A 22,669-nucleotide genomic window follows, 5' to 3' on the forward strand; every position below is an offset into this window, starting at 1 on the left:
ATGTACAGTAATCGCACAGACACGTCTTCCTCATCCACCATGACAAAACCAACGAAGATTTTCCACTCGCTGTGACCAAACAAAGAAGACTACGGCAGTCCAACCTCAGGTTCAGACACATCAATGTATGAGCTTCACTATAACCAGCATAGCGTTGCCACGTCTACCTATGGGGCAGAAAAACAGAGGCAGTCTCTTTCAATCAGCCCTCGTAGTTCTGTTAGGAAGACTGATCATATAACTTTCAGAAACTGTTTCTTCATACTACTGAATGTGTAGATGACAGGTTCACTTTAAAGTCTAAAGAATAAATTAAACCTGTGGCTGCTACTTCAAAAACATGAAAGAAGAAAACTGCCAGAAAGCATCATAAAAACACTGTAATATGCTGGAATAAAATCTGTATAAACTATATCATTACATCTTTGTGTATTATGTGAGCAGGGTGTAATGAGGTGTTTATGAAACTAAGAGTAGCCATGGAATTTTTAGAAGGTGATTTAAGGCATTTTACTCCACAATTTGATAAAACACCATGTTCTGCTAAATACGTTATTTTGGATCCTTGGTTAGTTTAGACTAGTTTTCATTTACATCATGCTCTAAACCTTCTACAAACACATAATCACCTTGTTCGAGAACAGAATTGTATATACATGCCAAAACAGGCTATACCAACATTTGAAAATCCTGCTTGTCACATCTTATTTGGAGGGGAAACAGGTACAATGGATAGCTGGCCTTTATGGTGACTATAATCAAAAAACCCTAAGGATAGTGCTATAAAAATTTTAGCTACTGTATGTGCAAAGCCAGGCCAATAAGCTGCACGCTCTTCCCCAGCAATGAGTGTTTCCTGCTGGGTTTCTGGTCAGGACAGAACCCAAAAGTATAACGATGGTGAATACTGGTTCAAGGCCCCGATATAGCGGTCTCCTCTGCATGTATACAAAACAGTGTTAAATGTCTCAGATGTTCATTGCGCATTGCCACGCATTTACACAATATACATAATATATACACAGAGGCACCCACTGTGTTTTTGTAATCCCTCCCCTTATCCCGTTAAGTTATTCTTCTTCCCTTTGCCCCCGTTAATTTTGATACTCCGAGCATAATTCAAAATCACAGGTAAAGCGGCTGCACTGCGTGCTCAAAAAGATCTGCTTATTTCCATCTGTATTAAGAATCACCCGAATCTACCGTAGGTGGCTGCGCAGCCCCTGTACATCCACTTGTGAGCAGTATCATCACGGATTTGCACCAGCTCTATCCTGGATGCAAGAGATCGGTCTGATTCGGCCACAATACTGGCTATACTTCCATGATGAACTTATGCTAAGTGCAAATTCCCAGCTACAGTCATTTACACTCAATAAGCCTTGTGAGCAGGCGCAGTGTGAAAAATTGCAAATGCAACTCTGAATATCCCTTAGCCTCCAAAACGCAAAGAGGCTTTTACACATTCCTCTCTGAAAACTCCCAAACTGACCCTCTCCAATCTTTTTTTTTTCACCCCCTCCAATGGCGGCACGAGTGGGGTGTGGGAGGGGGTGAGACCAAAATGCCGGCTCCTCTGCAGTGACAGGAGTGTGACATTCTCCTGCGGCTCCCAGCTCCTGTCATATAAGAAGTGCAGACTGCCCAGTCTCCGGTGATGCTGGGCCACCCCCGAAGTGGTTATTGGGATCCCCTGTGAGGCCACGCCCCATTTATTTAGGTCATGCCCCCTTTTCAGCCGGACGCGCCTTCGGCACATGGGAGGTATCCAGTGTGTGCACAGGGTGTCACCAGACGCCTCTGTCCCCCTTCCCTGCAAAAACTCCAAGTCCATAAGGGTCCTCTCGGTGTCTTCATGCTTCTTGACCTCCCGGCAGCTTCTACACTATGCACCGTCTTTTCCTCAGCTCTCTTCACTAACTCTGTATTTGTGACACGGTGCTCTCTCGGTTCTCCTCTTATCTATCCAACTATATCTTCTCTGTTTCAACTTCTTCCGCCCATTATAAACTAAAAATATTTGAATATGAATATACAGAAATTATTACATTAAAGCTGAAGCATAAGATTAAGTACTAGTGTAGTAAGCAAGTAAATATCTATACGCACACTTGTCAATTCTGACTGCTAGCGTGCAGCATGGTGCAGTTCTCAGATCAGAAAATACTTTTGGGGAAACCACTCACTGTTTTCTTTTTATTAGGGTATTTCTAAAAATGAAACCATGAGAAAATGTATGAAAGGATAAATGAAATGTATTGGGCGGCTTGGAAAAGACTTTGATTTGTACCTGTGGGGACTTGTGTGAGCGCCAGCAGTACTGGTGGCTATGGAGACTGGCCAGCACTATGTTCTCGTCTGTATCCAACTGGCCAAACCGCAGTGTCTCCTGTGTATCATTACAGACGACAAAATGACTGTAGATCAGCTCCTCTGCCTCGGGGCACTGGTTCTGAAACAGGAAAAGAACAACGGAATGTATTAAAAGCACAATTATTAAGATATGTTCCTCATGTCCTTAGAGTTCACATACATTGGTTGCCAGGGGAGGCCTCTCAACAGTAGTTTCTGGTGGAAAGGGGACACTAAACCATAATACACACAGTAATCCCCTAACAGTCTAGAAGTGTCTACAATTACTTAATCTTCTTTATATTAGTTATATTCATTAATCAGTCTAACGTTCCACCCAATATTTTGGCTTTTGGAGGGTCTGTCCCAATTCTCAGATAAGGGTGGATTATGGTCAGAGCTTATAAATTCCTATTGATTCTGCTTTTCAAAATGTACATTTGAGGGCTCTGTCGCTACATCCTGATGGGGACAACTTTGTGCTGGGGGTAACGCCTGTGATGGGTGCAGATGCCACTGGTATGGCAATGACTGGGTGTGACGATGGAATAGAGCAGGATAAGATGCAGTCTTGTACACTAAAAGTGCTAGACTCGCCATTGGTGTATGACTACGCCCAATCACAATGTGGCCACACCCCCTCAACATGCTAGCGCAAGGGATGGCACTAGTGAGTGATTTGCCTAACATTGGCTCTACCCAGAATATGACAACCTCCAACCCGATGCTTCGAGAGAGTTAATCCCCATCACGGTCCTCAAGGCACACTAACAGTCCGGGTTTTAGTGATATCCATGCTAAAGCACAGGTGGTTAGATCAACATAACTGAGGTAATAATTAAGTCACCTGTGCCCAAGTATGGCTAGCCTTAAAACCTGGACTGTTAGTGTGCCTTGAGGACCGTGGTTGGGAACCCCTGTTCTAGAGAGTCAACTCTCTCCACAGAGGTGGGTGATTTTATGCCCCATAGTGTCCTAGTTCATTGTATCCTATACAGTAGTGCCCTAGTTCGCATTGTGTTGCACAATGCCCACAACAATTCATATTATCGTGCATTGTAGTGCTCCCAGTTCATATTATGCCACACGGCATCGCCCCCAGGCCACTGCTACTCACCTCATCTAGTCCACTTCACTGCCGCTCTACTCAGAATGTCTTTGGCGGGTTCCTGTTAATCTCTTCAACCTCATGTATGGTGCAGCTGCACAACATTCGTAGTGAGGCAGGGCCACCGAGTGCTGAACAGGGTGGCACTGGGGCCACGCCCCCCGCGTGGCCAAATCAGGGAGACATAGCCACATTCCCTCCAAAAAAAACAATGAAAAAATACTACATGCTGCGCTGCAAGGACGGTTATGTCCCCCTGAGTAGCTGACCGGGGCCCCCGCTCCAACGAGTATGGGTAATCAGTAAGACCCCCCTTGCCCCTCAGTGTGCCTGTGCAAGGCTAGTAGAAAGTAACATAGGAAAAGCCTAGAAATTACTATCTATTGTATTCAATATACTACATGGGAAAGACTAGTTTCATGGTAAGTAGTCTGTTGACTGTAGTTATCTGTAGGTGTATTTAAATACAGCATACTGAATACGGGGATGCTGCGTTTCTGCCAGACGTCAGCAGCCCTTAACACTGTGTAATAATATATTGCTCTATACATGCACAGATCACACATCGCTGCTCACCCCTTCCTACATGTGGTGCCAAGTCCCAGTGACATGAGAGGAAACAAGAAAATTACTAAACAATTACAAAAATATGTCCTCCTAAAGATCAGGTTAGCGCATTGCCAAATCCCTTTATAAATCAGTAAAACCATTCTCAGTATGTACCTGTCAGCAGCATAACAGTGTGACATATGGCTTTGCTTAATGAAATACGCAATACCCCCTCTAAATTCATATTATTACATGTAACAACAATGAGCAAGTCACACTGTGATGTGGAAGAAACCAGTTATGTGCTGAGGTAACCCGTTGTATTCATGTCATTCAGCCTGTGCTGCTTACTGGAGCCCATCTGTGGTCATTTCCTTACATCTGATATATATTCATTACTAGCTGTAGTACTCGGCGTTGCCTGGGTGTAAGTCTTCAAGTTAGTAACTTATCAATGAGTTGGATGTAACTGTCAACATTTTAAAAACAATTAGCAGCTCTTTCAACACACCCATGAGGAAAGTTCTACCCGACGCACTCCGCCGTGAGGTCGGACCGGGACCCCAACACTCCATTAGGCATCGCAGACCAATTGCCACCCATCTGTGAATTTTTCATCAAAATCCATCCAGTAAAAGGCCCAGAACCTGCTCCCCGAGTCAAAGTTCTGCCCAGCGTACACCAATGGGAGGTCCGACCAGGACCCTAACCCCCCTAAAACCTGGCCAGGGCCTAACTGGATCACCTCACGTTGGTTTCATCCCAATTGGTGCAGGGGTGTCCGAATGTATAACCGGACAGACAAACAGACCGATACATTTTATATATAAGATTCACTATGTTCCAGAAAACACAACTGATTGCTGCCATGCAGAGCAGAGTGGTGACAGTGCAAAGTGAATGATGCTTTGGAGGGTGACTGAACAAAGATCACACAGAGGACACATAGTGGGGGCTAAACAACTATCAGAGAGGGTAAAAGGGAAATTTGCACTAGGCCCACCAGAGTCCTTCTACTAAATACAAGTTCTGCATCTGAATGTACATCATACGTGTTTACTACAGTATTACAGCCTCGCTTACATGAGATTTAGAAATGAGGTATGAAAGTAGTGGGTGGAATATGTAGGCTCACTGATATCTGGGATAATTGAGGGTTTCAATAGACCTTTTCTTCAAATAATGTTGTCCAACAAGGGAATTTACATTATTCTAAATATGATTTGGCCACTGGGGGCACAATTCCACTAGAATCTACGGATGCTACTTCATTACCTGAGACAAGAAGTATAAAAGGTACAGTGACCACCAAGGATGGTGTCTATATTGTACACTGACCACCAGGAATGGACTCTGTATTGTACATTGACTACCAGGAATGGGTTCTGAATTGTACAGTTGTCATACAATGAATGGGTTTTGAATAATGCAATGACAATGAGCTCTCCACATTAGCTACCAGGGAATGGGGTCTGTCTATTGGTTACTACTCAGATGAATGGGCTCTGCACTGTCTGGGGTAGGACACTGTTCTAATATATTGTATGGGTCCACATACAATATATCAATATATCTGGAGGTACTGTACCTTCAAGAGTCACTGCTGGGTTCAGCAAGGCACAGTTGAGTAGAAGGATAAAAAAAAATTGTAATGGAAATCACGAATGGGCCTTACCACTGTACGCCAGTGTTAAATCTAATCAGAGGGGTGGTGAAACAGGGCAAAAAAAAACTGTGTAGAACCCTGAATGGATTACATGGTGGGGGTCTGCCATTATTGGATGTATCGGTTTTAACAGTAGGGGGTTTATGCAAGGGGATGTAGTTCATATCCTGGCTGTTGGGATGCCGGCGCTTAGAATGCCGGCGCCAGAATCCCGACACCAGTATTCTGATGGTAGGTATTGGGGTTAGGGTTAGGCACTAGGAGGAGAGTTAGGGTTAAGCTGCGGGGGGGAGGGTTAGGGTTAGGCACTAGGAGGAGGGTTAGGTGTAAACTGCGGGGAGTGAGGGTTTGGATTAGGCTGCGGGGAGTGAGGGTTAGGATTAGGCTGTGGGGAGGGTTAGGATTAGGCTGCGGGGAGGGAGGGTTAGGATTAGGCTGCGGGGAGTGAGGATTAGGATTAGGCTCTGGGGAGGGAGAGTTAGAATTAGGCTGCAGGGAGTGAGGGTTAGGGATAAGATGCGGGGAGGGAGGGTTAGGATTAGGCTGCAGGAGAGGGTTAGGATTAGGCTGCGGGGAGGGAGGGTTAGGATTAGGCTGCGGGGAGGGTTAGGATTAGGCTGCGAGGAGGGAGGGTTAGGATTAGGCTGCGGGGAGTGAGGGTTAGGATTAGGCTGCGGGGAGGGAGCGTTAGGATTAGGCTGCGGGGAGGGAGCGTTAGGATTAGGCTGCGGGGAGAGAGCGTTAGGATTAGGCTTCGGGGAGGGAGGGTTAGGATTAGGCTGCGGGGAGGGAGGGTTAGGATTAGGCTGCGGGGAGGGAGGGTTAGGATTAGGCTGCGGGGAGGGAGGGTTAGGATTAGGCTGCGGGGAGTGAGGGTTAGGATTAGTCTGCGGGGAGTGAGGGTTAGGATTAGTCTGCGGGGAGTGAGGGTTAGGATTAGGCTGCGGGGAGGGAGGGTTAGGATTAGGCTGCGGGGAGTGAGGGTTAGGATTAGTCTGCGGGGAGTGAGGGTTAGGATTAGTCTGCGGGGAGTGAGGGTTAGGATTAGGCTGCGGGGAGGAAGGGTTAGGATTAGGCTGCGGGGAGGGAGGGTTAGGATTAGGCTGCGGGGAGGGAGGGTTAGGATTAGGCTGCGGGGAGGGAGGGTTAGGATTAGGCTGCGGGGAGGGAGGGTTAGGATTAAGCTGCGGGGAGGGAGGGTTAGGTGTGATTGCGCTCGACTTGTGTGCAACTCTGAAATGGCCCCTAAGAGCGCATAGTCTGTGTGATGATGGTCCATGACAAAACAAAACAAAACACCATACATTTATCTGCATTGTTAAAAACATGACACTAAAACAGCATTTTGGGCTGTATTTTTATTACAGTGATACAGTGATATTTGAACCAGCTGTAAGGATTTAGATCACACTAGCTCTTGTTTTATGAATGTCCTCCTGCAACAAGCAAAGCCATGGAATGCCCTTAAAAAAGAATGTTTGATATAAAACAGATGTTTTATCTTCTACTAGTTGCTGCTGCTGTAGTGCCATGTTAGGTCATTAATCCAAACACGTCTCCAGCTCTGCAGGCATATACATAAAGATGACTTTGTTTTTCTTCAGCTAATTCAGGGGAGGAGCACCCAAAGCACCCAGGGGAGGCAGGGAAGATTGCTTTATTAGCCAAGCGGTTTAGGGATAAGAATTCTGGCTCCCAATGTTACACATACTATTAATTATATGAGACAAACAGCTCAAGAAGGGAGTTGAGGAGAATCACATGGAATGTCTATATTGCTCAAGCACTTCATTAAAGGCTTGCTATGGGGGACAATGGACCAACGCGTGCCTTGTGTCCAAGTGATTCTTACACAATCAAGATTAATGACCTGAGCTTTTCTGCAAATGCAATGATTCATTATTTCATGTTCTACTCGGTAAATGGTAGAAAGGGTGTAGGGAAGCCCCTCATAACATACAGGGTGGTAATACTCTCAGGGCTGGCACACCCACCTTCCGCCGAACACGTGACCTTGTGACGGGACCGAAGACTATCTGAGCATCCTAAGATTATGGCTTGGAGACGGGAGCTAGGAGAAGCTAAGTGACCACAGTGTCCTGAGGAAGCTCCAATCAGCAGCTCTCTAGGCTACAGGGTATCGTACCAGGCACCCTGTATGCCAAATACTGGTGCTATGGGACAGCAACGGTACAGACACCTAGACCCCGCGCTTTAGGCGGCAGCACCGCTTTTTCAACCCTATTTACGGCCCTGAAGACGCAATTGTCAGAAAGAAAAATGATTCCAGATAGCTGATGTTCACAATACACACATGGCTCTTGACTAATTTTAGATCAAAATGAAGACAAACTAAAGGATAAGGAAACCATGGTGACAACATGGATGCCTTAAAAGTTTAAGTGGAGAAAGCATTTAATTAATGCAATCTAGTGCTGGCCCCAGTCCAGCCTGCTGAGTGTGAAATGGCGCCCCTAGTGTCCACACAATGCACTACAAACAATGGCTTATATTATGTTTACCTTCTATTAAGGTTCTGATAAGTCAGAACAGTGGTTTTCAACCCTCAAGTTCCCCTAACAGGTCATGTTTCGAGGATTTCTGTTTATGGAAGCAGGTGGGATAATTACGGACCCAGCACAATAGATCGACTCACGTGGGCATGATTAAAGAAATCTGCAAAACATGACCTGTTAGTGGTTCTCAGCTCCAAAACTCAAGTACCACCGAGTTAGAAGAAGCCTAGAAGCACCCATCTTCCAAATACTAAATTGATCTTGAAACAGGAGGTATTAACATAACCCCAGTGAGATTATAACAACCAGCATTAGATTTATTACTCACTGTAAAAATTGTGGGTCAGCTTTGCTTACAGAACTGCCAGTTTCATAGCGCACATACAGCCAAAAGTGATGGAATAGGGGAAAAAAAGGGTGTTTTGGCATGTAAAGAACCGCTGGGAGTGTGTGCTTTGAGTGCAATAAGGTTAATTTATTTTGATATATTCAAAATGTTTTGTTACGTATGTTGATGTCTCTCTTCAGTGTTTCACGGCAGTAAGTTTGAGAGCCTCTGTTCTAGAACAGGGGTAGGCTGCCTTTGCCACTCCAGCTGCTAGGGGAACTACTACACATCCCAGCATGCCCGACCACAGTTTTAGCATGCCCTAACAACAAAACTGTGGCAGAGCATGCTGGGATATATAGTTCACCAGCAGCTGAAGTGCCACAGGTCGCCTACCCCTGATCTAGAACACGAGGAGACATTTTTTCTGAGCCCATGCTATAGTAAGTAGCAATGTGTCCTGGAGAGCTATGTAGCATCCACTCTCCAATTATGCTATAGGAGACTATACTGTGTTCTGAAGCAGTATGTGACATCCATTCCGTGACTATGATATAGATAGCAGCACTACATATATCCTGGAGCACTGTGCAAACCCATCTTTACATAACAGAGATATATAGAAGACTACAAAACCCTAGAAATGAGTTATGCAACTGGGAGGTAGCTGAAATGCTGGCTATCGGGATACCGGCGCTCAGAATGCAGGCACTGGAATTCCGACAGCAGTCAGAATTCCGCCGCCGGCATCCCGGCAAGAAGTAGTTGGGCTAGGGGGAGGGTTAGGGGCATACTTGTCTACTATCCATTTTTCCTCCCTGGGAGAAGAAGCAGGTGGGTGCCGATGGGGGGGCAAGGCCTGACGTTTTGTGCCATTAAGCACCATCTCTTGCAGTAAATTGCGCATATTTAAATAGGGGCAGGGCCAAATTACGTGATTCTTGTCGAGTCGCATCATTAAACCTTGCCCCCTACTCAGGGACCCCCGATCTCCGGGAAAATTCGCCCTATTCTGCCCACTTCATTAGGAAGTGGGCACGAATAAGGGAGAAGTGCCTACCAGGTGTGTGGGGGGTTACCCGAAAAAAAATCAGAAGCCTACTGCGACTTCCGGGAGAGTAGGCATGAATGGTTAGGGACTACGGGGAGGGTTAGGGTTAGGCACTAGGGAGGGAGGGTTAGGTTTACGGTGCAGGGAGGAAGGAGTAGAGTTAGGGCTAGCGGTTGGGTTAGGGAACTTACTGGCCGTTTTCAGTATTGTAACCCTGCCGGGATCCCGAGCAACGGCATCCCGTACCCAACCCATGCAACTATTATATCCCTGAACAATGAAATCGGAAATACAAGTGATCTAATGGCATCTATAGTACTGGAAGGGATGTAAGTGGCTTCTCACTGACCTACAGTAGTTAACAAGTGTCTTACCTGTTGCCAGGCCTGGATTGCAGTGCTAATGGAGTGTACAGAATGCTGCCCAAAGTTCACAAATATTGGATCCACCAGGACAGTGCAATCGACAAACTTTTCTAGTGCGCTGATGGATACGGCCGTGTGGCCTTGGATGTGGAACTGTTTAACCAAACTCCTCATGGTGAGATTACGGCATTCCAAAAGTTGGCAATCTGCCTCGGTGGAGAACCGTATCTCTTTACACACGGATGAGCCACTCCACTGCCGCAGATAAACACGGGGCTCCTTAAAAGAGACGAGCATGTACTCCAGGTCGCAGGGAGTTGTTTTATCAGAGGTAAATGGTTGCAAGCATTTTGGTGGATCTAAAAGGAAAACAGTAAGAACAAACAATATTACACTTTCCTGCAGATACCATTAAATGTAGAATACATGGAACGTATGACTAAACAATGGCAACACCACATCACCAGGATAAACCATGTATAAAAATAATAATAAGGAAACGACTGGCTTATATTTTATATTGTTTACGAGGTGTTCTAATAGTTTTAAAACTGTACATTTTTATTGTGAAAATTAGCCATTTTCCATACCCTAATTAGTGTTACAGTGCTGTGTAAAGCTATAATTTGAAATGGGCATCATTAAAAAAAACTCAATCATAAACAGACCCATTCAAACGTTCTGACAGCCAAGACAAACATAATAAGCAAAAGGAAAGAAAACATTCAGTGTAAGAGGAAGAAATACTTTGCTGTGAACAGCAGAATCGGCTACAGGAGAGGAGAAGGAAAAATGTCACAACTGGTCGAGTTCCACGCATAGATCTATTGCGCCCATACGCACTTGCTGATGCGCCATTTTCAATGTTAGTCTGATTTATATATTTCACTTAAGGAAGAAACTTGCTCAAGTCTGCACGGATCCATCATACGCTTTAGATTAAACTAGCCCTCATCTGATCCATCATACACTTTAGATTAACAAAAATTGTTCTAGTTTCTAAATTTCGTACCAGGGACACTGTAATCACAAGTGTATCATATAAACAGATATGTAAGCACAAGTTTTAGAACCATATTGTTATATGTCATAGGCAGAATGTTGCCAAAACAGTCAACAATTTTCTTTTTTAATTGCTGTTCCTCTTCTAATGTCTGGAATGACTTGATTAGAATTATCACTTACGTCTTAGATGGGACAGCCGCCCTGATAATCATGACTTATAAGCATACTAGCCTACTTTTGAAAAAGCATTTCAGGGAGATTGTGAAAGCAGCACCTATGAGCGCGTGTTACAGTGGGCATGTACTGATACATCTGAGAGGCGTGTCCTAAACCTGACTTACAACCAAATGTAAACCAGCCCAAAAGCAGTTAGTAAGATCTGTTTGTTGATGAAAACACACTAATACTTTTCAGAAACTCATAGGGATCATTGTGCCTTATAATAACCAATGCAAGGAAATTACACTAATGATCCCATTTGAATGTATATATCTCTGTTTTTTAATATAACAGCTTCATAATGGGGGTAAGGATGAAATGAGGGAGATTGGTAGACTCTGCAGGGAGACAGGGAAATTGCTACTATTTCAGGGAGTCTCCCTGACAATGAGGGAGAGTTGGCAAGTATGCTTATAAGTGTGCACTTACTTGTTGACCGTGGTGTCTATGGGGACGAAAGCGGGCAAAACTGTAGCCATTGACAGACATACCTAATGGTGACTGAGGTGGGGGGGGGGGGTCAAAGAGTTGCAGACACAGTTTTATACATAACCAGTGGCGGGGGAGGGAGTGTGTGTTGGGGAGGCTGTCCGTATTCACCAGAGCACGGCAGCAGTGACGTGTGAAAGGCAGCCTTGCAGCGAATCAGACTTGCTGCCTGTCATTGGGACGGCCGCGCAGAGCTCTCAGTCTGCTCTGCAGGCTTTATGTCGGTGTGGTTAGCAGGGAAACGCTGAAATATGCTAAAATGTGTAAATTCACATCTGTGCATGCGCTGTATTCTAAAACTCGCAGATTCTAAACTTCTGCAGATTGACTTCCATTCAATAAGCTTTGGAAAAAATACACTGTAAGATGCATATAGTGTAGTGTATAAACCATAATATATTATCTATGATATTCTGTATGCTAAAAGAAATATATACCTGAGCCTAACTGATCCAGATGGTGATACAAGTGCAATTCCAAGTGATCAAACTGTACTGAAACACCGAAGGAGGGTACGAGCCAGGGAGTGAAACAGGAATCCACTCTTGTACAAGCTGCAAGTGCTGTAGGAGTCACAAGCTGGTCACAGGCACTTTGAGAGCCAGATTCACTTTCAGAGCTATGGGAAACATAAAATAATTTTTTTTTTGTTTTATTAAACAATTCCAAACTTATAAAATGTTATATGATAAGTGCAGATGGCCTTGTCCACTTGCCCAAAAAAATTCCGGAGAGTGCAGCCAACATAATTATGTTTTATTTCACATCTGACCATTAGAATTTGCATAAATATTTATCTGGGAAAAGTGGCATTCAATTGTGTAATTATATCTGAATACTGTTATTCTTTCCTATTTAAATTTTAAAATGTTACAGTTAACGAGCCAAAAAAGATAGAAGCCGAAAAACTGAAGCAGCTGTAATTAATTTACTTGTTTAATACTAAGTACGAAAAAATATCTAAAAAAAAAAACAATTGGTATTTATATGTTTAGAAAGGACCAGTAATAACATATTTCTCTAGCCATTATTTCCTGAGGCACAGGAATAAAATAACAAAACAACAACAACAAGAAAATACCTTTAAATGGTATTTAAACAAACAAAAGGTAAAAGTATACAAAAGGAAAGTGGTTCTTCGGTAAATCGCCATTAGAGGACATGTAAGATGAAGAAAATGATGAAATTAAAATGTAAGGATTATAATCAGACCTATGTAGTCAATTAATTGGTGTTTTTATACATCTAAGCATGATGTAAGATATGTACAGGACATTATCATAAGAAGCAGCACACTACTTTTCACATTAATTTATTGTTGCCCCTCCCCCTTTATTTGCCAGAAAAGTTATTAAAGTATTATACAGTAAGATGTAAGAAAAATGCAAATATATATACAGTATATATATATGTATATACACACACACACACAGTATAAGAGTAGAACACACACACATATACATGTCAGCTCAAAGCTAAGGATGCTAACAAAAGGTAAGAGCTGGAAGTCATCCAGTGACAAAGATGGCTAATTAACAGAGGATGACTGTTTTAGCTTAGCTAGGTGCAAGTAACTATCTTATACCGTATGCAATATCAAACTCAAAAGGTGATAGTATCACAATTTGAAAAGGTGAAAATCTTTATAAATAGTTCTGTATTTGTCAACATGTCTTTTCATATTGTATCAGCTTGGTTTAGTGGCTAATGAAAACAGCTAAAAAGCAAAGTAACAAAGTCTATATGATTTCACGTGCACCTTTGTCAGTGTGTGGAACGCTTTTAGGAAACCAAATATTTGAGCCAAAAAATGTGCTGATGCCAGTAGCTATTATTTTAATATTATTTCAAGTAAAATTAATAAACAGAACTGCATACAGAAATGCTTAAAATATCCTAAAAAGTAAGTCCCCATTATTTTTGCAATCAGATAATCAAAGAACACAATGATATGACCAGTATTTATTGATCCATACGAAAATAAATTGAATAAGTTCAAATAACAAAAATAAATTATCTAAAAATATATATATTTGTTGAAATATAAAAACCAGATTAACAAAAAAATTAACAAAATGATTAATAAATAAAAAATAATAATAAGTAATTAAAAAATTATTAACAAAAATAAAAATAATAAAATCAAGCTTCATCGAGCCTCTAAAATGCTGTTAATATAATATAAACTTTAAGCTATTATTTGTTAACAGTAATGTAAAAATGGGAGTGGCTTCAAAATGGCTAAAAGTTCAGTATTGTGAGGAGTTAAAATAACCATCAATCATATATAAGATGAAAACAAAAAGCCATAAAGGCTGTTTTCTTACTTTTTTTCTAATATTCCCTTTGTTGTTTTTGTAACATTGAGTTTATGGAGACAGATCTAAAAATACATTGCATGCGATTTTAATTCCAGTGAACATGTACTGTAGTTTATATGCAATAACAACAGGGGAAAAGTATGTAAAAAGTGAGTGTAAAAACACATAAAAAAACAGTTGCATGCTCTAAATAGTATTAACTCCATTATCTCAGTAACAATTAAAGATATTTCATTTTAAAATATTTGCACTGCCAAAAACTTTACATTTTACTTCATTTTTAAATATATTTTTTTGTTAATTTTATTACTAATTTTATCATCAACATTTTCTAAAAAATAAGCTGAAATGTCTCAAGCATGGATACATTTAATGTTTTTCAACGTTCTTTGACGTCTTTAATTTCCAAATTCCTATTTAAAACAAGATGCTTAACAATAACGGTTTCATTTAATAAAATAAGTAATAAATGGTGCTGTCAGGACTGCTGTGGACCACACAAAGCTAAGGGTCAAGTCATGAAGTCTGTGCGCCTTCATGATATGAACTTCCCAGCCAAAAAGGATCACAGGAGAGAAAAGTGAATTTATATTGAATGGACAGCACTCCTATTAGATGTACTTCAGTTAATATCAATTCTTGACCCCGAGACTGAAATTGCAGCCTTCGGTTGCCACATCCCATTCCTCTGCAAACTATCACACCAGGCCAGAACAAACAAAAGCCTCAATTTAAATCACATTTAACTGTCATTAAAGCATTGCGCAGTTTGAGAATGCTGTTTATATTCTCACACTTGCGTTCGAACCTAAAACATTGACATTACTCCGTGGTGAAGTGTTTACTTGTAGGAGCTGCTCAAATTAGCTGGGATGTAAAAAATGCTCTCCCCACCCCCCCCCCACAAGTATGTTTATAATGAGTTAGATAGCAATGTGTTCTTAATGTGGGGCCATTTAAATGATTAATGAAGGTTCTTAATAATCACACTCTCCATGGAAATGTCAGTCTTAAGCCTAATGTGTGAAATAAAAAAATTGTCTGGACTATTCCTGGTTCACTTACTATAGTGCATATAGGGACAGGGTTCCTGCAACATCTCTATTTTGTACGGTAATGACATTCTAAGATAGTGGTCTTAATTAATTCATAATAATGGTCTTTAAAAATTGACTTCACCTCCCTATGCCATGGGCTAATTAAGATTGCAAGTGTTAAGAGTCTGTGATTGTTGTGGACCCGGGGTGGTAACAGGAGAAAACACCGGAACATGTTTAAATTGAAAGGTGGGTTGTTTAATATGAATGTTGGGAGACATAAACAATAAGATAAACTAAAGTCCAGTAATAAACAAACTAATATATGTGGCAGAAGGAAACTGTAGTGAGTGGGAATAAACAAATGTCTATATTAGTGACAGAGATAGACTGCCAGAGTGAAGTGGAAATCCTGGTATGCTGAATAGTGTCTGAGAGGGATATCCGGTAATGCTGTGATGATGGCTGAAAGGAGAATCCAGTAATGCTGGGAAGATGGCTGCGCAGGCATGGGTTAACGGAGGAGACAGGTTCAGGCAGGAGTGGGTCTGGTGGAAGGTGCAGGGCTGATCACCAGCGGAATGCAAGGCAAGGCAGAGCGGTGCAGGCTATGCAGGGAGCCGGAGGCTGACAAGAAGCTAAGGCAAGCACCGGAGAACAAGTCTAAGGTTCAGGAGCGCAGAGAACTCTCTCTCACAGCTGACACTGTGAACATGTTGCACTGGCAACTACAGGGTGCTCTGAACACCCTTAAGTACCCAGTAACAGAAGGTGATAGGCCAGAGAGAGCAGGTGACCCACAGACGATTGGCCTGCTATGTCACATGGCCAAAGACAACATGGTGGCGCCCAGACACCCGTGAAGTGGAGACGTCACTAGACTTACCCTTGCCAGGACGGCCCACGCTGGCAGACCTCTGCATACACGCAATGCCAGTCTCCACACGCCAGCTCCCCCGCCAGAAGGGGGGGGAGGGGGTAACAGCCAGAAGTACATTTACCTAGATCCCACAACTATTAGGTTATACTGCGTTATGTGTCCATTTTAATTTGGCTAAGGGGGTTAAGCTGTCTATGGGCTGTATTCCTGATACTTATTATAAGAACATTATTCTTCTATTCCTCCCCTCTTCTTCTCGTTAACATTGAAAATAGATGATTTCCAGGATTTTGCAATAGTCTACCTACCAGCTAAGAATATGAATGCTATTCGTCTCTGCTCATATTTCATAAGCCACTAGATCTTTCAATTCAATATTGAGTGATTGTAACAAATCTATCTATTAAAAACAGAAAAATGCATATGCTAAAGCAAATTCTATGGAGTATGAACCATAAAGTAGGGGAATAACCATCAACCTCAAAATCAGGTTATCAGGGTAATTTGGCATACAGTACATTGCCATCCATCCGAAGACTAGGTACCACCAGAACACCACCTTATAGGCTGACTCTACTCTCATAGTGTTAATGAGTGTCAAGGACCCAGCAAGTATCCCTGATGGTTTTCAGTCTAACTACGGGCAGAGGCTGTAATTTGATTTACCTTGATTGCATCACACTAGCGTCAGTTCTGAGATCTCACAGATCCCCAAGTCCTGATGAAGTGAAGGAAGAGGTGAATATAATACTCATACTAAATATTCTATGTTCCTGCCCTTTAGTATCCCGTTCAGTAGCCCGACGCAGGCCATGCCGGCGCTTACAATACAGACACCTGTCAGAATACAATACAGACACCTGTCAGAATCCTGGCACCGGAATCCCAACCGCTGGCATCCCAAAGGTAAGTAGTGGGGTTGAGAGGAGGTTTAGGATTAGGCACTAAAAGGAAGTTTAGGGTTAGGCACTGGTGAGGGGGGGGGGAGGTTTACGTTTAGGGTGCAAGGAGTGGGAGGTTAGGTTTAGGCACTAGGGGGAGTTTAGGTTCAGGCACCGGGAAGGTTAGGTTCAGGCACCAGGAAGGTTAGGTTCAGGCACCAGGGAGGGAGGGTTAGGGTAGGGAGAGGGGGAGGGTTAGGATACCTACCAAAAGGTGTCGGTATCCTAACCCTGTCGGGATGCCGGCGTCGGGATTTTCACCGAGCGCCAGCATCCCGTACCCATCCCGCCCTTTATACTGTACGCCTCTCTTTACTGACAACACCTATGGTATATGTAGACAAAGGGCCACAGGTTCCCAAACAATCTATCACAATTTTGTAGGCTGGATGACACAAACTATACAGAGTTAGTTTGGTCTCCCCCTGCTTCTAGCAATCAATGACAGTTGTAGTGTACACTCTATTACAATTGAGTAGGCTTGGCGACATAGACCAACAATTAGCTGGTCCCCACCTACTTCGAGCAGAAAACAATAGATAGAGCGTGACATTAGTGATCTAATAGCTTCCCCAAAGACTGGGTATTGGAGAGTATATGAAACAGACTAATAAAGAACATTTAGTTTATTTACAAAAGACGTACAATGTTTGTTATAGAAATGTTATCAAGACAAATGTTACATAGACATGTTGCAATTTCATATAAAAAGTAAAGCTTATTCTGGCTAGGAGGAATGACAGGAAATGGAGATACAGGCTTCAACTTAGAACTTTATCCCCCTGCTTGAAGCTAAAATAAAAGAATCCCATACCTTTTATCAGCTTAGTCTCTTCTTACTGGCTGATCAGTTAATTAAATAAGTACAAATAACTTGACATACTTTCCCCTATTTAATAACTACCAGATATATGGCATGCTCACATTATACTCCATCATTTATGTTATAAAATGAGTGTAGCTTTGAATGCATTGTGATGTGAGATTGGTTAGATAACTCATTTCTCTAAAGCCAAACATCATAGTGAATTCCAAATCGCACGTAACATTCATATACAGTCAGGTGCATAAATATTGGGACATTGACAGAATTTTCATATTTTGGCCTCTATTCACCACCACAATAGCTTTGAAATGAAACAAACAAGATGTGCTTTAACTGCAGACTTTCAGATTTAATTTGAGGGTAATTACATCCAAATCAAGTGAACGGTGTAGGAATTACAACGTTTTCTATATGTGCCTCCCACTTTTTAAGGGGCCAAAAGTAATGGGACTATCAACTCAAAAGCTATTTCATGGACAGGTGTGGGCTATTACCTCATTATTTCATTATGAATTAAGCAGGTAAAAGGTCTGGAGTTGATTCTAGGTGTGACATTTGCATTTGTGATCAGTTACTGTCGACTCTCAATATGAGATCCAAAGAGCTGTCACGGTCAGTGAAGCAAGCCATCATTAGGCTAAAAAAGCAAAACAAACCCATCAGAGAGATAGCAAAAACATTAGGTGTGGCCAAATCAACTGTTTGGAACATTCTTAAAAAGAAAGAACGCACCGGAGAGCTCAGCAACACCAAAAGACCCGGAAGACCACGGAAAACAACTGTGGTGGATGACAGAAGAATTATTTCCCTGGTGAAGAAAAACTCCTTCACAACAGTTGGTCAAATCAAGAACACTCTCCACGATGTAGGTGTATATGTGTCAAAGTCAACAATCAAGAGAAGACTTCACAAGAGTGAATATAGAGGGTTCACCACAAGATGTAAACCATTGGTGAGCCACAAAAACAGGAAGACCAGAGTAGAGTTTGCCAAACAACATCTAAAAAAGCCATTACAGTTCTGGAACAACATCCTATGGACAGATGAGACAAGATCAACTTGTACCAGAGTAATGGGAAGAGAAGAGTATGGAGAAGGAAAGGAACTGCTCATGATCCCAAACATACCACCTCATCAGTGAAGCATGGTGGTGGTAGTGTCATGGCGTGGGCATGTATGGCTGCCAATGGAACTGGTTCCCTTGTAATTATTGATGATGTGACAGCTCACAAAAGCAGCAGAATGAATTCTGAATTGTTTCGGGCAATATTATATGCTCATATTCAGTCACATGCTTCAGAACTCATTGGACCGCGCTTCACAGTGCAAATGGACAATGACCCGAAGCATACTGCAAAAGCAACCAAAGAGTTTTTTAAGGCTAAAAAGTGGAATGTTATGGAATGGCCAAGTCAATCCCCTGACCTGAATCCGATTGAGCATGCATTTCACTTGATGAAGAGAAAACTGAAGGGAAAATGCCCCAAGAATAAGCAGGAACTGAAGACATTTGCAGTAGAGGCCTGGCAGAGCATCACCAGGGATAAAACCCAGCGTCTGGTGATGTCTATGCATTCCAGACTTCAGGCTGTAATTGCCTGCAAAGGATTTGCAACAAAGTATTAAAAAGTGAAAGTTAGATTTAGGATTGTTTAGTTTGTCCCATTACTTTTGGCCCCTTAAAAAGTGGGAGGCATATATAGAAACCGTTGTAATTCCTACACCGTTCACTTGATTTGGATGCAATTACCCTCAAATTAAATCTGAAAGTCTGCAGTTAAAGCACATCTTGTTTGTTTCATTTAAAAGCCCTTGTGGTGGTGAATAGAGGCCAAAATATGAAAATTCTGTCAATGTCCCAATATTTATGCACCTGACTGTAAGATTTTGGAAGCTCCTAGCGGTTATAGAAATATTAATTTTATGTCAAAGCCAGAAAACATATGGTTTTGTCTTTGAATCTAGTTTATGTGTAGCCACATCTGGTGACTATACTGCTGAAGGCTTGCCCTCTTCTGAGCTTGGTGCCAGCTTTCCCTGTCCAAGTAATCAATATGTGACTTACAGGCAATAAAGCCTGTTTATGAATCCCTGATCAGTTAATTGTGTTTCCTGGTCACAGGATGTACTCTAAGAGATATATGCTAACGGACTACACCAACCTCCTCTCCTGAGTGGAATTAACATGCTACTGACAAACCTTCCATGGACTAACAAAAGGTCTTCCTAAACTTTTTTTTTTTATATTTTCATTTGCATATTCAAAATAGCATTACATACGCGTACAAATAACAAATTAAATACAAAGACATGGATGAAAACTAATGTAGATAAGGGAGGGAGGGGGTAAGGAAAGAAGGGGATTGGGGGAAATTTGCCTCAAGTCAAAAGAGAAGTTGGATATCAAAGTGAAAGAAATGACAGAGCTCTAATCATCCATGTAGACCAGGCCCTGCCAAGATGTTGATAGCGATCTACCAGTAGCTCGTGGAGCTTCCTCCGGTAGACTGCAACCAACTTGTTACAGCAACTGGGAACGCTGGTCTCTGAAGCAATCAAAGGTGAAAGAAGGCTCTGATCGCTTCAGAGGCCAGTGTTCCCAGTGATGCAGTGCGCGGGTGACGTCATGACCCACAATGTGAGGAGCCTGCACGCCTGCTGGACCTAGTTAGATGCAGTTATCAGCAGCGGGAGAGAAGGGGGAGTGCTGACGGCATGGAGTTGTGCCCAACGTGAAGACAGGCAAGTACTGCACAGGGGAGTGGGGCCTGTTCTACACTGGGAGGGGGCACCAGTACTGGGGGCACAGCATAAGGGGCATTGCATAAGGGCCACCACTGGGGAAACTGCATAAGGGGCTCTAATACAGTGGGCTTTGCATAAGGGGCTCTAATACAGGGGGCATTGCATAATGGGCACAACTACAGGGGGCATTGCATAATGGGCACAACTACAGGGGCATTGCATAAGGGGCTCTAATACAGGGGGCATTGCATAAGGGGCACTAATACAAGGGGCATTGCATAAGGGGGCTCTAATACAGGGGGCATTGCATAAGGGGCTCTAATACTGGCGGAACTGCATAATGGGCACAACTGCAGGTGAACTGCGTAAGGCAGTGGCAAACGCAGGATTTCTAGAGGGGGGGTTTCCTAATGCTTGATTTTAGAGCGAGTGTGGCCAGTCCATGAAGAGGGTACAATTAGCACTTAACCAGCTTTAATATGTGTCATACAAAGTGTATTGTGTGTCATAATTCCAGCATATAAAGACCAGCGATCACAGAAAGCCATTAAATACAGCAGTAGGGCCATCCTGCCTGAGCTGAATGTTTTTATTTCAGATGTGGTCTCCATTCCAGAGCACTGGAGCAAGTCTGGGGAGTAGCAGAAGAACCTAGCACTGCCCTGGACATTTATGTCTATATTGGTTTCATTATGCACTGGTTAGTGTATTATTATATGTATTATTATATGGTATTAATAATTAACTCTATTGATGGTCTATAGCAGTGCACCTCTAACAGTGCATTTTTTCCAGATCTCCTAGTTGGTGCACAGGTGTATTTATTACTGGCTAACATTAAATAATTACCTGCAGATCTTTTAACATGTGTTAAACGATCCACAGGTGGTGCTAATTATTTCATTTGTAATACTGAGAAGGACATGCAGAACTAGTAAAATCCTATTTTACTATTTCTATTGTGGTCATGGTGTGGGCTGGGGAGGGGGGTATCCAGGCAACCAGAAACCTCCCCTGCATTTGCCTATGTAAGGGGCACTACTACTGGGGGAATTGCATAAGGGACACTACATAATGGGCAAAACTACAGGGGGTATTGCATAAGGGGCACAACTACAGGGGGAATTACATAAGGGGCACAACTACAGGAAGAACTGTATAAGGAGCACTACTACTGGGGGAATTGCATAAGGGGCACTACTACTGGGGGAATTGCATAAGGGGCACTACTACTGGGGGTATTGCATAAGGGGCACTACTAATGGGAACATTGAATAAGGGGCACTACTACAGTGGGCATTGCATAAGGGGCACTACCACAGTTGTCACTGTATATGGGACACTACTGTGGGCATTGTGTATAAGGGGCACTACTATGTGTCGAAACATGAGTAAGGGACACCACAATGTGGTGTTATGTGAATAAGATTGTGCTGCTTTGTGGAGTAATTTGAATTGGGGATACTATGTGTGATTTCGGCAGGACAGACCCCAAGTCCCTTGCTGTGAGGTCACACTCCCTTTTTTGCATACCACGAACCCTCTTTTCCAGGCTCGGTAGAAAACAAAAGGTTTTTGTCCAAAAGTGTAGCCACCCTGATGTAGACATACAGCAAGTGAGGGAAAGAATTCATTAAACGAGAAGTTCCACAATACCTCTAAAAGCAGCATTAGTGGGGGGCTGATTTAGAGTGAACAAATGCAGGGCCGCAATTAGGGGGGGGCTAGAGGTGCACGTGCACCAGGTGCTGGAATACAGGGGGTGAAAAAGGGCTGACTCATGGTGGTTTAGGAACTGCAGATTCAGAACACTGCCATCCAGAAATGGCCGCCGCCAAGGAGGGGATAGATGCTAGAGGTCCTTATTGGACCTCTATTGTCTGTCTCCTCCTTGACGGCGGCTATTTTCCAGGCTCGGTAGATAACAAAAGGTTTTTGTCCAAAAGTGTAGCCACCCTGATGTAGACATACAGCAAGTGAGGGAAAGAATTCATTAAACGAGAAGTTCCACAATACCTCTAAAAGCAGCATTAGTGGGGGGGCTGATTTAGAGTGAACAAATGCAGGGCCGCAACTAGGGGGGGGCTAGAGGTGCACGTGCACCAGGTGCTGGAATACAGGGGGTGAAAAAGGGCTGACTCATGGTGGTTTAGGAACTGCAGATTCAGAAAACTGCCATCCAGAAATGGCCGCCGCCAAGGAGGGGATAGATGCTAGAGGTCCTTATTGGACCTCTATTGTCTGTCTCCTCCTTGACGGCGGCTATTTTTG

General features: G+C 42.9%; 1 protein-coding gene across 6 annotated transcripts in view; it reads right to left on the reverse strand.

Annotated features, from left to right (window-relative positions):
* Positions 1–22,669, reverse strand: part of VPS13B (vacuolar protein sorting 13 homolog B) — a 1,086,122-nt gene that overhangs the window by 105,084 nt on the left and 958,369 nt on the right. For all 6 annotated transcript variants that reach the window (XR_015869381.1, XM_088442693.1, XM_088442694.1 and 3 more), the window contains exons 41-43: positions 12,086–12,267; positions 9,945–10,294; positions 2,291–2,452 (exon numbers count right to left, since the gene is read on the reverse strand). Coding sequence is in view for 5 of the 6 variants with exons in the window: in XM_088442693.1 (XP_088298819.1) it covers positions 2,291–2,452; positions 9,945–10,294; positions 12,086–12,267 (694 nt within the window). In the remaining variant the exon portion in view is untranslated. The remainder of the gene's footprint in view (positions 1–2,290; positions 2,453–9,944; positions 10,295–12,085; positions 12,268–22,669) is intronic.

The sequence above is a fragment of the Taudactylus pleione genome, unplaced genomic scaffold, assembly GCF_031769625.1.
Source record: "Taudactylus pleione unplaced genomic scaffold, aTauple2 ptg000314l, whole genome shotgun sequence".
NCBI lineage: Eukaryota > Metazoa > Chordata > Amphibia > Anura > Myobatrachidae > Taudactylus > Taudactylus pleione.